Source organism: Gekko japonicus, unplaced genomic scaffold, assembly GCF_001447785.1.
Source record: "Gekko japonicus isolate JY-2015 unplaced genomic scaffold, Gekko_japonicus_V1.1 scaffold1343, whole genome shotgun sequence".
In the NCBI taxonomy this organism is placed as follows: Eukaryota; Metazoa; Chordata; class Lepidosauria; order Squamata; family Gekkonidae; genus Gekko; species Gekko japonicus.
Window position 1 is genome coordinate 125,336 of NW_015177054.1, and position 15,309 is coordinate 140,644.

The 15,309-nt window shown below is 47.7% G+C and overlaps 1 protein-coding gene across 1 annotated transcript in view; it reads left to right on the plus strand.

The window, feature by feature from the left end:
• Window positions 1-15,309, plus strand: part of IFT140 (intraflagellar transport 140) — a 120,918-nt gene that overhangs the window by 19,357 nt on the left and 86,252 nt on the right. The window contains exons 10-16 of the mRNA XM_015428136.1: window positions 283-355; window positions 1,254-1,345; window positions 2,671-2,798; window positions 4,420-4,537; window positions 5,463-5,596; window positions 12,487-12,637; window positions 13,448-13,579. Coding sequence (XP_015283622.1) covers window positions 283-355; window positions 1,254-1,345; window positions 2,671-2,798; window positions 4,420-4,537; window positions 5,463-5,596; window positions 12,487-12,637; window positions 13,448-13,579 — 828 coding nt within the window. The remainder of the gene's footprint in view (window positions 1-282; window positions 356-1,253; window positions 1,346-2,670; window positions 2,799-4,419; window positions 4,538-5,462; window positions 5,597-12,486; window positions 12,638-13,447; window positions 13,580-15,309) is intronic.

Here is a 15,309-nt window from a genome sequence, read left to right on the forward strand (position 1 = left end):
AGATGTTGTTTTTCTATTTTCCTTGTTTAAACGCTTCCCCCAACCATCTTGTCCTATATTCTTGTCACTTATGAAATTGCATGTGGTAGAAAACTGCTCCCCTGTTTCAACCAACTAATTCCAATGAAAGTATGTTGGAAGCAACAGAATTATTGACTATCTCTTCCTTGGTAGTCAGTAGTGTGATTTCTACTACTTAAGAGTTGTGGGGACTGGAAGGTTTTTATTATTTTGAGTACAAGTCTCAGGTGTGGGTTTGTTTTAATTCTGTGGCACCCTTAGGATGCAGTGACATTCTGGAATGGAAAGCAAGTTACCATCTTTGAAATCTCAGGTACCGCTCTGCGAAATTCAGGTAAGATTCCTGGGCTACAATATATCTTAAAGGTATAGATATTCACTAAAAATACATTGAGGGTATTACTGATTCAGAACCTTCACAGTCGTGTGTTTCTAGGTTTTTTTTGTCTATATAGCCAAATTAATTTTTTTTAAAATTTTAAGACATTTGTTACACTGGTATTCAATCTTACTTTTGATTTTCTGTACTTCTTCATGGAAAGTGTAATGAATTTATGGGATTTGTTGTTATGGGAAGTGGCAATGACCTAAGGAGAGCATGCATGACAGAAGCAATATACCAGCGAATCCTGGTTAATTTGGTGGCAGGGGGGGGTTAATCCACTGCCTTCTTGCCCTGCTTATGGGCTGCACTGCTTCGGGGAGGAGCTGTGGCTTGGTGGCAGAGCCTCTGCTTGGCATGCAGAGAGTCCCAGGTTCAATCCCCGGCATCTCCAGCTAAAAGGATCTGGTGGTAGGTGACGTGAAAGATCCCTACCTGAGACCCTGGAGAGCTGCTGCCGGTCAGAGTAGGCAATTCTTTGATGGACCAGTGGTCTGATTCAGTATAAAGCAGCTTCATGTGTTCTTGGCTTCCTGGAGCATTCTTGGTGGCCCTGTGGGAAACAGGACGGACCTTTACGTGGATCCAAGAGACCTGTTCTGAGGCCTTCATGAGCGGAATGTTGCATACTTGGTCTCAAAGAGAAACAAATGTGTAGAGGGAAATAATCGCTAGAGGGAGCAACAGAAGAATGTATGTGATTGTGCATGACCTATATATTTAAACTTGTTCAGAGAGTGCTTAAGGGAACATGTGGTTTTGGATCTATGTCGGTGGAACAATTAATTGTGTCAGTAACAATTGTAACATGTATGGGGGGGCCCCCCTATGCTCTCATATCTGGTTCCAGGTTCTTTTTCCTGTGACTCCCCTGTGCTGGCTATGCACGAAGAAAACCTTTATACTGTTGAGCCGAATCGTGTCCAAGTCCGTACATGGCAGGTAAGCAGGGCTGGTCTTAGCATTAGACCACTCCTGGTGGTTGCCAAGCAAAGTGCTTGGTAGGGGGCAAAATACTTTGCTGCAGCCCTGGTGTGGAGGCTTACCAATTCAACTGTATCGCCTAAAAGTACTTCTGGATCTTGCCTGTCTGCGATTGGACTTCTTTGTCAGTTGAGTTGAAAGCATTAGTGGGAATAATATCCTTTGTAAATACTGCATTGCTTCAGATTCCATACTTTTCATCTATTTTTACAATGTAAACCACCTGGGCTTTGCATTTTAGGGTTTGGGGCATGGTTTACCTTGTGAAAACATCAAACCTGATGTGTTTATGTTTGTTTACTTCCTTTGGGAGGCAAGCTGCTACCTTCTTGAGTGTGGGTTTTTGGGTGGGGTGGGGTGAGTTATGTGTCTGGCAAATTATGCTGTAATTGTATTAGAACCAAGTGGTAAGGAACTTTTTTTTTGGCTGCCTTGTGATCACCCTCAAAACTCTGTTACATACAAAAATAAAATAATAAACTATGGCTGCGGTCACACGGAGCATTAGGCACACTAGAGAGATGGAAGATAGGCGGATTTTCCGGGCGCGATCTCACCGCCACATCTGGGAAGCGTAGAGCTCCCATGGCGAACCCGAGGCTTCCTGCCGAAGATGCGCGGTTAAAAACTAGTACCTCGGAGGTACTAGTTTCCAGTAACCGCGGGGCAAGGGCAGGCATCTGATCGCGTTTCCGGTGGTAGTTCCGGCACCCACCCATGCCCCCTCGTATAAAGGGTTTTTTCCCCCCCCAACTGTCCATGGGATGCGCACGAGCACCCAACGGGGCATGCGCACACTTTGGTGTCCGGAGAAAAAAACACCTGTTTGCCGCGCTGCACCGCTTCTTTGCCGCGGCGCAGGATTGTGGTGTGCTCGGCACCTGCCCCCTACCACGGGACCTCCATGGGACCTCCACGGTACGTCTGCTGGCGCAACCGCACGTTATTTTGCCCCGGGGCAAACAGCCACGCTCCCCCCCCCCCGCATTTTCCTTCCCGCAGCCTACAGTTAGCTGCTGGTGGTAAAATGAATTGATCATAATAGGAATATCTGTGAAAAGGAACCTAAAAGTTCAATTGGTTTTTTTGTTTGCTTTTTTAAAAAGAGTTCACCTCTTTGTTGGATGTGGCCATCAGGGCCTCACTGTGCCTTGGTCGCTACTTGGTGGTGGTTTGTCAAAACGAAATTGGGACAAGCCGCTGTGGTTTATGTGGTGTCATCAGGGCGAAAGGAAAGCCTCAGAGGTTTCACTGCTGAAGGTGCTCTCTTCTCCTTTCTGCAGGGCACGGTTAAGCAGCTGCTGGTGTTCTCTGAATCGGAAGGGAACCCATGCCTGCTGGACATCTGTGGGAACTTCATGACTGTTGGAACGGACTTGGCTCACTTTAAGATTTTTGATCTTTCTCGCAGGTACAAATAAGCATTGATTTGGTTGTATATCTCGGTTCTTTCCCCCCCTGAAATTATAAGCAGGGGACCTGTGAGGAACTTGCAGGAGGTTGCATCCCCCCCACTTGTCTCCAGTAACTGTCAATACTGCCATCCAGGGGTCATTTCCTGCAGGAGCGTACAGGAGCAGAGCTCCGGCAGTAAGGAGCCCAGGGAGCGGGTACATGCAACAAGCCCCGCGCCCAGCAGCCCTCAGTTGGGCCACGAGGAGCAAGAAGCAGCCAGGTAAATTGCAGAGCCCCCCCCCCGCCTTCACGTACAGGCTCTCCCTACTCTGCGAGGACAGATCTGCACGTTCCCCCCCCCCCCCAATAGCTAGCAATCCAAAACAGTCCAGTGGAGCCTGAGTGGTGGGTGTTGCCTTCTGACACACTTCCAGTGATGTCAGGGGGTGTGGAGTATGGAAATAAGTTATGCTAATGAGCTCCTGCACCTCTTTTTCTACGAAATGACCCCTGCTGCCATCTTCTCCTTCACTGATACCATCCAGTCACCATCTTGTTTCCTGTAGCTTTCCTTCACTGCTACTACTGCCTCATAAGAACATGAGAGAAGCCAGTGTTGGATCAGGCCAGTGGCCCATCCAGGCCAATACTCTGTCACACAGCGGCCAAAAAATACCAGGTGCCATCAGGAGGTCCAGCAGTGGGGCCAGGACACTAGAAGCCCTCCCACTGTTGCCCCCCCCCCAAGCATCAAGAATACAGAGCATCGCTTGCCCCAGCCTGAGAGTTCCTATCTATACCTTGTGGCTCATAGGCACTGATGGACTTCTGCTCCGTATGCTGATCTAATTCCCTCTTGAAGTTGTCCATGCTTGTAGCCACCGCCACCTTCCCCATGCTGTCTTTGCCTCTTCTCTACTATCTTGTTCTTGTCACTGGCACGTCTCCTCCTGCTACTTCTCCTCCTCTTTGTAGCTGCCTCTTTCGCTTCTCTTCCTGCTTCCACTCCTCCTTCCCCCCCCCTGTGCTGCCACTTCTCCCCCTGTCACCTGCTTCTGCAAGTTCCACCACTTCTTCTCTGGCCGCCACCTTGCTCCTGCCACTGCTGATGTGTAAATGTGTCCTTAATTGTGGCACGTTAAGAAGGATACATTTACACATCAGTCTCCAATTTTGATATATTTGTTTGCTTCACCATGTTCCCCCCCCCCCAAATTAAATCCAAACAAATGGTGACCGTATAAACGTAGCTTGTTATTCCTGTTTGGCCTTTGCATCCGTTAAAACATCTTCATTATGTTGTATGCTAATTTTCTGTTTGTCTGCCTATATGTATGGACTGAACTTCTATTTCAATGTATCTGACAAAGTGTGCTTGTGCACGAAAGCTCATACTTTGAATAAAACTTTGTTGGTCTTAAAAGGTGCCACTGGACTCAAACTGTGTTTTACTCATAGGGGATCTTGCTTTTAAATGACTGATCACACGGTCCCAAAAGAACAGAACAATCAAAGGTCAAAGTCTTATGACAACCTCAAGTATTGGGGAATGCCTCTTATGGCTTTTTGTTGTGGTTTGGAGAGGAGGTAGCTCTCACTGTGCTAGAGGGTGTCCTAAGTGACTCTTCTTCCCACAGAGAAGCAAAAGTGCACTGCAGCAGCAAAGCCCTGGCTGATCTGGTTCCAGGCGCTGGCGGCATCACCTCAGTGAAGTGTAACGCCAATGGCAATAAAGTCAGCATCCTCCTCAGCAAGGTGAGTCTGGGCTTGCCAGCCTTTGGTACTAAGAGCACACAGAGCAGCACCCAGAACAACTGGAGCCCCAAGCATCTCCAACCTGGGCCCCGGTCACACGGCAAAGTTGCCGCGGGAGGGGCACGGATGGTGGGCGGATTATCCGGGCGCGATCACACCCCAACATCTGGGAAGTGGAGCGCACCCGTGGCTTACCGCCGACAATGCGCGTTAAAAAAACTAGTACCTCCAAGGTACTAGTAAATGTTTGCTACGGGCTGCCTCCAGACGCCGGTGGTGTGATCGCGCCGGCACGCAGCATTCCCCTCCGGTCCCTCGTTTACCTGCCGGCGCCGAGGGAAGGACCGGTGGTGTGCCGCCGGCGCATCTGATCGCGTAATCGCGGATCAAACTGTGCCGGGGCAATTAGCCACGCCTCCCCCACCCCCGCGATATCCGGCCCGTGTGACCGGGGTCCTTGTTTGGTCTGTGGCCACTTTTGTAATTTGGGGGGGGGCACCACAAAATGGCTGCCATGGGGGCTGAGATAGTTCACAAAGTATCAGGAGCTACAAGCTATGCATCTTCCTATGATGAAGACAGCTGTTTCGAAACAGGTGCTCCCTGCAGACACAAAGGTGGCACCTCCCAGGCTCTTCAGAAACACCTCCTGCTCCAGGAGACAAGAACCAATAACCTTGTTGAGAAGGGCATTAAAAAAAAAAAAAGATATTTCCAGAGTCCCTGTAGTCCAAGAAACTACTGCCCGAGATTGAGAACATCTGGAGAAGGATCTACTACTTTTTACAACTTTCTGTCTTCTTCCTATGTGTTTCTTCCATCCTGCCAGATCCGGTTCATCAGACTGGGGGGATGATCAGAACACTAAGTAGAATGACCCCATCACTCTGTGTTTCTTTTTACACTTTTCTTTGTATTCTTGTAGGCTGATCAGAGCCTCGATTCCAGGGTCTGTTTCTATGACATTGAAATGGACACAGTCACTCTCTTTGATTTCCACTCTGGCCAACAGAAGGATGCTAAGGAGATGCTGTATTCCGCCGGACAGGAGGCTGACAGGTAGACGTTTCTCTTCCTTGTGGTGGGGAAAAAAAGCATAAGTTGTACTTTTGGGTTGGGTTAGGAAGGTTTTTTTCATCTGAGCAGAAATTGTTGTTGAAAAAAAGCATAAGTTGTACTTTTTTTCATCTGAGCAGAAATTGTTGTTGAAAACTGCTTTGTATTTGCTATAGCTTTGAAACTGGTACCCAGTGAAAACCATGACCGTTAAGCAGGTGGAACAATTTGTTACGTGCATTTTGGGTTAGGACCTCTGAAGTGTTACTGACTGGAACTGGAAATGGTGCATGCCGACGGTATGGTGACTTTATATTAAGTCATGGTTGTTCTGTTAATTCTAGGAGGAAATCTGCAGCTTGCTCTTTCTCCTGGTTTGTTAACTTTAGCTTGAGGATCTGAAAACAATAAAAGAAGGGAAGGAGTGCAGGAGAAATCATGCCCACCAAGTCTCATACTTGCTCGGCAATTGCCCTCTTCGCGGGAGGAGATCAAAGCTCGATTCAGCTTCTTCCGAAGCTCAATCTTGCCAATCTCACACTCCCTCTTGGGCGCTGCTGCCTGCTTGTCCCCCCCCTCTCTGGGGAGCGATGCGTTGGGCTGGAAACTGCCCAAACTGTCAGAAGAGGCCGTCGCCCGTTCCGTTCGATCGTGGAACGCGTTAATGCGCCATCTTAGCTCGACCGGAAGCCGCAAAGTGTGTTTCATGTTGGGTTGCTGGTTTCCCTCTCAAGGATAGGAATCCCCCCAACCCTTTATTTCCTCTCCTTTTGGGACTAATACAGACATAGGCATCCCCCTCAACAAGGAGGAGACTGCGGTACATGCTGTCCCTTCTCCTTGCTGTGTCAGTGGAAGTGTTCATGTTCCGTAATGGAGAGCAGGAAGTCTGAAAGGGTGATTGTATTAGTTTATTACTGCAAAAAAATAAATGAATAAAGATGGACACATTTATTGCAGCATAATTTTTTTCTGGGCTAAGAGCTACATTATCAGATTTATGTGGTTACCTCATTGGGCAGCTGTGTATGTGAAGTACACACACACACACAAACACATATCCTGGGGGAAAAGAGAAGAGAACAAAATATAGAAGCCCCTATCTATGTCAGTGGAGCTGCGGTGGCTCAAGTGGTTAAGACGCTGAACTGCAGGCTGTGGAAGGTCAGTAGTTCAGCAGTTTGAGACCCGGGTGCTGCAAGACGGAGTGAGCTCCCGTCTCTAGTTCCAGCTCCTGCCAACCTAGCAGTTCGAAAGCAAGAAATTGCAAGTAGATAAATAGGGACCGCTTTGGTGGGAAGGTAACAGCGTTCCGTGCGCCTTGGTGTTTAGTCATGCCAGCCACATGACCACGGAAACGTCTTCGGACAGCGCTGGCTCTTCGGCTTTGAAACGGAGATGAGCACCTAGAGTCGGATTCGACTGGCTTTCGAGCAAGGGAACCTTTACCTTTTTTAATCTATGTCAAGGGCCAGTGTCCAGCCTCCTTATCAGGTGAAGAGGACTCAGAGGAGGGGGCATAAGAACATAAGAACATAAGAGATGCCAATGTTGGATCAGGCCAAAGGCCCATCCAGTCCAACACTCTGTGTCACACAGTGGCCAGAAATACCAGTGCCATCAGGAGGTCCACCAGTGGAGCCAGGACATTAGAAGCCCTCCCACTGTTGACCCCCTCCCCAAGCACCAAGATGACAGAGCATCACTTGCCTCAGAGTCCCTATCTATACCTTGTGGCTAATAGCCACTGGTGGACCTCTGCTCCATATGCTCATCTAATTCCCTTTTGAAGCCGTCCATGCTTGTAGCCGCCACCACTTCCTGTGGCAGTGAATTCCAAGTGTTAATCACTCTTTGGGTGAAGAAGTACTTCCTGGGCAGCATGTAACACCACAGAAGAAGGCAGCTGGGACACCTCCAGGAGCCCCCTTTGTGCAGGAGGAACCCTAAGAGCCTGCTCATCGAGAGACACAGCCCAGTCTTCTGACTCAACCTTGGACCCCACCCCACCCCAGAGCCTGCCGCTGCTCCACAGTTCTTCCCCCAACCAACTTTTCCAGCCCCTCTAAGCCCTGAGCCCCTTCAGTCCCATTGCAGTCCTCGCTGCTGTGACCAGGCACGGCACCTTTAAATACCGGTGGCTTGCTTGTGGAGAGGAGGGGCCTGTAGCTCCACCCCCTTACAGTAGTCGTTAAGGCTTCCCTTCACTCTCAGTCCTGTGCTGGAGCAGCATATGTGTGACCAGTACTGTTGTCTCCAGCTCTTTGACTCCTGCCCCTCAGCCTTGAGCAGAGCAATCTAATAGAAAGGGAGGTGCAGGATTTTCCCTGTGTAAACCCCCCCCCCCCCAGCAGTCCCTTTCTGTGCATTATCTTCCCTGAGACGGAATGGGATTCTGTACGTGGAGGAAACAGCATTCCGCCGTCAGTTCATCCAGTGCAAGCTTGGGCACTGGTGAGGCCAAGGCATCTGAGACTTTGCAGTGAGTGTAGCATTTCTGTGCAGAGCAGAATCTAATTCAAGAGCCTGTTAAATGGCTAGGCAATACAGTGGCCACAGAGGATGAATAGGCATAGCAAGTTGACGAGCGGGACCAGACGTGCACAAGGCCCATTGCTTTCTACAGTGACTCCCGCTCTCTCTTGAGTCATAGCTGGCAGATTGGCTGAACAGTTCCTATTTATTTATTTATTTATTTATTTATTTCAGTTTATATACTGCTCCAACCCCGAAGGGTCTCTGAGCGGTTTACATACAACTTTTAATACCTAACTAGGGCCACATTATATCTGGGGGAGTGACGGCCTACCGGCACCCAGGCAGCAGGACTCTCTCTGATTGTTGTTGTGCGGCTCTTTCTTTCGGCGTTTGGCGTTCCCCGGTGTTCTACCTCCTGGCGCCTTAGATCGGGTTCCCGGGGGGGGGCTGGGGCTGGGCCGAAGCATTGCTTTGCTAGGAGCAAGGGTGGCTCCCGGGGGAGGCTGAGCACCTTCCTGAAAATTTCGGCGGGGGCTGACGCCCCACCGCCCCCACAAAGATTACGCCTATGATCCAGCGACTTTCTCCAGCGGACTTCATCCCGGTGTGTGGCTTCACGCCAGCCGCAGCTCCGGCTTATGTTTGGCTGACTAGGACTGCAGACATTCCTTTGAAATACAGCAATAGCTACTGAATGTCCTGGGAGACTGCGGAGGGGGGGGGAGCTCCCTCAACTGGCTTCAGAAGCACAGCTGGAAACATTTCATTGGTGTCCCTTTAGGCTGAACTTTGTAGCCCATGTGGCTAGCCCAGCTTAGTGTAGTGGATAGAGGGTCAGACCAGGATCTGGGAGACCCAGGTTGGAATTCCCTCTGCCACGGAAGCTTGCTGGGTGCCCTTGAACCAATTATACACTCTGCCTAACCTACTTCACAGCGTTGTAAAAGCAGCTTAGTGTCCTGATTAGGGAGAAAAATGGGATATAAATGAAAAATAGAATAAATAAAATAGGTTCTCCAAGGCCAAACTTGTCCATTATTCCGATTACCTTTTGACTTCCTACTTTAGCATTCCAGGTATGAAAAATGGGTATGGGCCAAGAGTTTGGCCCAGGTTTTGTTGCAGGGGATAGTTCTGGGGGGGGGGGGGTCTTCAGAGAGAGGAAAGCATAATTTCCCAGGATGCACGATTTATTTTTGATGATGTTTGGGAGAGGGTTGTAGCTGAGGACTTTAGGACAAGTGGCATTCTGTTTTTTCTCTTCTGGGGCTGTTCCCTCGTAGGTGACACCTGAGAATCTGTCTGGCTTTGTCAGTCTCTTTTCTCACTTCCCCAGGAGAGTGTTGTAGTGTAAGAATATTTGCTACAAATTCTGCTGGCATTTGTCCCTGACTGGAAGAAAGACAGTAACGGTGTAGGCTGTAGGTGTGGGCAACAGAGCATGCAACCTATATGGATCAGGGGAATCAGTGTTCTGAATGGTGGCAGAAAGAATATAGGTGTATACAACACTCTGTGTTGACTGAAGTAAAAAATTGGGTATCTTTATGCCTCTCATGGTGTTTGCCCCGAGATGTCCAGAAAGGGAATGTGTTGCATGGAGTGGTCTATTTTTAGGCCTCGTTGAATTCTGAGGTGATGGAAAATGCTGTGCTACCTCAGATTGCATGGGGTGGGGTGGGGTTGACCCCCTTCGATGCTTTCTCGTGTAAAAAAGTTCCTGCAGATAAACAACCGGCTCATCCAGGAAAATCTGTTTAACCGCCTTGCGATCGGTTTTGGTTTTCTGCTTAAAGGGACCGTTAACGGAGACAAACAGAAAAATGTAACCCTCCTGCCTGTCATCAGAAGGGGGGCTCTGCCATCACCTCCGTTCTGCTGTGGGCATGGACCAGGCCTTAGTTAAGAATGGCTGTTGAAGTTCTAGTGGGATTTCTCCAGGGTCTCCTTCTCACAGATCCAGACGATGAAGATGATGTCAGTGAATCTTGGGGTGAGGGGAACTGGTGACTGTGGCTGAGGGAAGTGTTTCCTTAAGCCAGCCCTGAATCCCTTAATGCTCCATGGATTCTTTTCAGTAGTCACCGGTGTTCCCTCTAAGCTGAGTTAGTGTGAGCCAGCTCACAGTTTCTTAGCCTCCAGTTCACAGATTTTTTCTCAGCCCAGGAAGGAGGGCTCCAGAGCAAACTAATCTATGTAGTAGACAAATCTCTTGCTCACAACTTTAATGCCAGGGGCTCACAAAATATAATTTTTGCTCACAAGACTCCACAGCTTAGAGGGAACATTGGTAGTCACACGCAGTTCTTTTGACTTGAATTAATATTTGCGTGGCGAGCAGCTTTGTATGCTGCGTTTCAGAAGAAACGTGGCTTTAAAAATGTCTCAATAGTCCACAAGGGGTCTCTGTAAAACCGAGGGGTTTCTTGACCAGTGTTCAAGAAAAGCACATTAGCATAGGTTAAATATGCATTATAAGAACCTCACATCAGGATCTTCTTGTTGTCAGACTTGCCATTAATCTGTGATAAGACGTGACATATAAGTGAGGTTGCAGTTGCTGGCTCGTGCCGTTCACTTCCTTTCCTATGAATTATTAGTTTGGCTTTGTGTCATTACATTGTTGATGTCTGCCTACTGTTTGCACTCATAAGGTGCTAGTGTTTAACAAATAAACACAGAGATTTTAAAGACAAGGCTAAATCTGCCGAGGCAGCTCACCTCTCCTTCAGATGCCCTCTGAAGTAGAAATGTCTTGCATTCATTTCTGTATTTAGCCAGAGAAGGCATCCTCCATAGCTGTTCTGGTAGGCCACTCCAGAGGATTGGACCTATCCCAGATAAAGACTATGACCTATCTGTTGCTGTCTAGACAGTCTGGAGAGGGCAGTGGAAGGATAAGGTTGTCTAAGGAATAAAACTGATATATGGGAATGTATCAGGAAATGTGGTAGACCATGAAATGTGGTAGACCAGCACTTCGAACTGGGTGCAGAAGCCAATGGCTAACCAACACAATTGATGTGGCACTGGAATGGTAAGTTTTGAGCAGCTGACTCGAGCCGAAATCTCCCTGCTGCACTTTGCACCAGTTCAAGCTTCTGAGATGTCTTCAAAGGCAGCCCCATGTAGAGTGCATTACGGTCGTCCAAAGTACACTGTGTTCTGTATAGGATTTCTTTTAATGTAACACAGGCCTGAAAAGTGTTTTGTCTCTCCACCTGGCTTGCAAGAAAATGACCAGTTATCCAAGACACAGATTCCCCGCCCCTAATGACTAGAAGCTTTGCTGAGCATTCCCCTGGTCTTGGTGGCTCCTCTGGGCATTGCCTACATGTTTCAGGGCTGCATTTTCAGAGTAGTCCAAAAGGCCCAATAAACTATGTGCAAACTAGTGCAGTGGTGTAACCTATATGGATCAGGGGAATCAGTGTTTCCTGGTGCAGTTTTGATGGGAGATCTCAAGATCAGTTTGTAGTGTTTCAGCTCAGAGTTATGAGCTTCTTTTGCTGGGTTTTGGTGAGAGGCCAGAGTGCTGAATAATTGCTTACCTCCGAGCCAGTGTGGTATATTGATTAGAATGTCTGACTAGGATCCGGGAGTCCTAGGTATGAATCCCCACTCTGCCAAGAAGACTTGCTGGTTGATCTTGGGCCAGTTACACATTCGTAGCTTAACCTCACCGGGTTGTGAAGAGAAGGAGGAGGTTGTGAAGAGCAGAAAGATCCCCAATGGGAAGAAAGGCAGGGTATATGGGTTGTGAAGAGAAGGAGGCGGTTGTGAAGAGCAGAAAGCGGTAATCCATGTTGGATCCCCAATGGGAAGAAAGGCAGGGTATACATAAAGTTAAATAAATAAAGAATCGAAACTTACGCTGCAGTTAAGTTTCCTTACATTCATGCCTTAGAAGGGGCCTACCTTGCTGTGGTCTTTGTGGGCGCTTCCTTCCTTTGATCCATTGTGCGGTCTGTGGGGCTCCACTGTGTGGCTGGTTTTGTTCTGCAGGCCCCAAGTGGGATCAAATAACAGTTCTGTTTATGCAGGATGAGCTGGAAGCAAGATGCTTGTGATTTTTGACTTTACCAGGGCTGGAGGTGCTTTTTGTCTGTGATAATCCGGCCCAGACACAGATACCTCCAGTTCTGTGATAATCAATAAGCATAGTGTAGATTCATCCTGATAAACCTGACTTTAGCCAATATTTACTGTCCACAACAAGCTCAAGTGTGGGAGAAGCTGCTTTTGATGAGTGACAGCAAATGTTTCATCTGGCTAGAGCTCAAGCAGCTTATTCTATTTCAGATGTAAAGAGGCGTGTGTGTGTGTGTGTATTAATTTATGCTGTGTTTCAAGACCTATGTGTGAACATGCTGTTGTCTGGATTTTTGGTCTTCTTCTTTTTGTCATCCAAGCAGCAAAGATGGCTCTGAACATCCCAATCTTTGTGGCCGCATCCCTGTCGCTCATTTTTGGGACCAAAGTGAACCGAGGCTTTTTGTATGCGAAGCTGTTCTTGACCCAAGCCAGCAGCCATCGGATAAGAAGCAGCAGGTTACAGAAAACATGGTATATCTTCTCCTGTCCGTCTCTCACTGGGATTGGCTGTTGAGGCTGGTGTTATTCATAAGATGGCTTGTCGTTACGTGATCGCGCTTCAGGGAGCCATGGCCCCTCCCTCCCACACTTGTATGCAGATCAATCAAAGAATCCCCCAGTGTACTGTGGCTTGTTGTGTCTAAACCACAAACTGCAGTTTGTGCACTTCCTTATAAACCAGGGTTCTGAACTAGGACTAAATTAGAATTCGGAATCCTTGTTTAGAAGGAAGAGAGCAAACCATCCTTTGTGGTTAAGAGTGTAAGGAGTAGCGGGAAACCCAGTATGATGTTTCTATCCTACATTCTGGTGGGTAGCTGTGTTGGCCTGAAGCAGCAAAACAAGGTTTGAGTCCAGTGGCACCTTTAAAGGTGCCACTGGGCTCAACATTTGTTCTATCCTACATTGACATCATTCTCTCAGGGCCTGACTGTTGATGTTGACCTGGCCTAACAATAAGAGTATCTAGTGACATTACAGGATCTGCAAAGGAGTAACTTTGCGGCCTCAGCCTGGAAGTCTCCCAAACACTTCTGAAGAGGAATGCTTCCAAGGTGGAGGCTCCCCCACTGAACAAAAGGATGGCTAGTTTCTGAAGGGCAGGGCTCTTTCTGTGCTACTGGAACATACACCGAAGTGCAGCGTGTGTTCTTGTCTGTGTTGATTTAAAAAAAAAATAATACTGCAAACTCTGCCAAGTGAGAATGGAAAATAAAAACAAACCTCAGAAAAGGATGTTGCTCCATGAAACCCAATCAGTGTTCGATTTCTCTCTTCCAGACGGATGGTTTGATTATATCCTTCTTCAGTACCGAGGAACATGGTCTCTTGGTACAGGAAAGCTTTCCTTTGCCATCAGCCTACCAGTCACTTCTGGGCATGGAGGTGCCGCATTATTACTTTGCCAAAAAGGTGAGCAGTCCAAGTTAAAGGGGATGTCTTGGAAATTTCTCCTCCTGTCTCCATGGGGGGTGGGGGGGGGAGAGAGACATTTTTAGGTGGTTTGGACCAGGCTGAGCTAAGCTGAGAATAGAGGAGGTAAGTATAGCCTGATGAGATTCTCCTCTTTCATCCCGCAGCAACAGAGGTGGTGATAAAACAGGTGACGCCAATAAATAGTCTGGGCCTGTCACTGAGGGGATCTTCGGAGGTGGGTAATTAGGAAGCTCCCAGAAAATCAGGGCACACCCAACTCCATTTGCTTCCCATCCTGCTAGTTTGGTGTCTTAGCACTCCACTGGAAGTCTGAGACAAGCTTCCTGACAAGGCAGGAATGATACCATGTCCCCCATGATGTTGCCATTGTTGTTGGGGTGGGACAGGCAGCACTGCTAACTTTGGCTGTGCAGTTGCATTGCATATAAAATGGAGGCCAGCATAGACAGAGTTTTGGCTTTGAGGGATCCAGAGGTACAGCAAAGCTGACTGGAGAATTTCACAATGTCTTCTGCTCTCTCTGCTTTCCACATGTTTCCTCCCCCCTCCCCCTTCAGTATTTACATTTCTCCGTTGGCTGCTTCTGTCATTGTTTTCTCTTTCTTTTTCATTGTTCCTGCCACTAGTTGTTGTTTTGGAGAGGATGTATCTATAAACCTTATGTAAGTATCAGTAGCTGTCTTGTCGTCATTTTAAAACCTCCCATTAGGCTACAAGCAGTGTTCCCTCTAAGCGGAGTTAGGGTGAGCCAGCTCACAGTTTTTTAGCCTCCGGCTCACACATTTTTGCCTTAGCTCAGGAAGGAGGGCTCCAGAGCAAACTAAGGTATGCAGCAGCTAAATCACCTGCTCACAGCTTTAATGCCAGTAGCTCACGGAGTAGAACTTTTGCTCAAAGGACTCCATAGCTTAGAGGGAACATTGGCTACAAGTTCGGTTTCTCAGATTCACCATTGCCCTTTAAATATAAAGTGACTGTAGGAGCGTGTAGGAGACAACAAAGTAATCTGTTGTTCACAGGCAACTTAATGATAACGTGTTGATCCACAAGCTTAGGTTTTTGCCTCCCCAAATTAAAGTGATTTGAAGCTGTAGGTAACTTCCAGTGGCATAGTAATGCTGCCATATATTTCTGCCTACGCATCCAACGCTGTGATCTTATCAGGTCGCATAAATGCAGCAAGGCTTATTTGGAGAAAGTGGTTAGCGCTTAGCCACAGCCATGGCCTATTGGCTACAGGAGTCCAGTAGCAGAAGTAATAGAACCCTGTTTCACTGCAGGGAAATCCCATCTTGACTTAGCCAGACTCAGATTCACTGTGTCATTTCCCCCATCTTTGTCTTTCTTTTATTATCTACTATCTTCTGTTATGCATAGTCTGTCTTGTGAATGGCTTCTGTACATTCTGACTAATGCAATTCACTGTCATAGTTATGCATCAGTTTTAGTTTTTGCACCTTCAAATACATGTTTTCTCCTGCTTTGTTCAGTGAAAACAAAACTCATCCAAAATATCACAGAGAGCTTACTCTATGTAATGACTCAGCCAAGAACCTTGCAATAGGGGCTGATGTTAGGAATGTGCCTTAAGAGGAACTAAGATCCAATTTTCACATGATAGCTTCCATGAGGGAGGCTTCTTAAAGTGCTTCCACGTTGCGGTGGATGTGCTGAATAGATCTGCGATAGCTGCTTGCCCCAGGGAT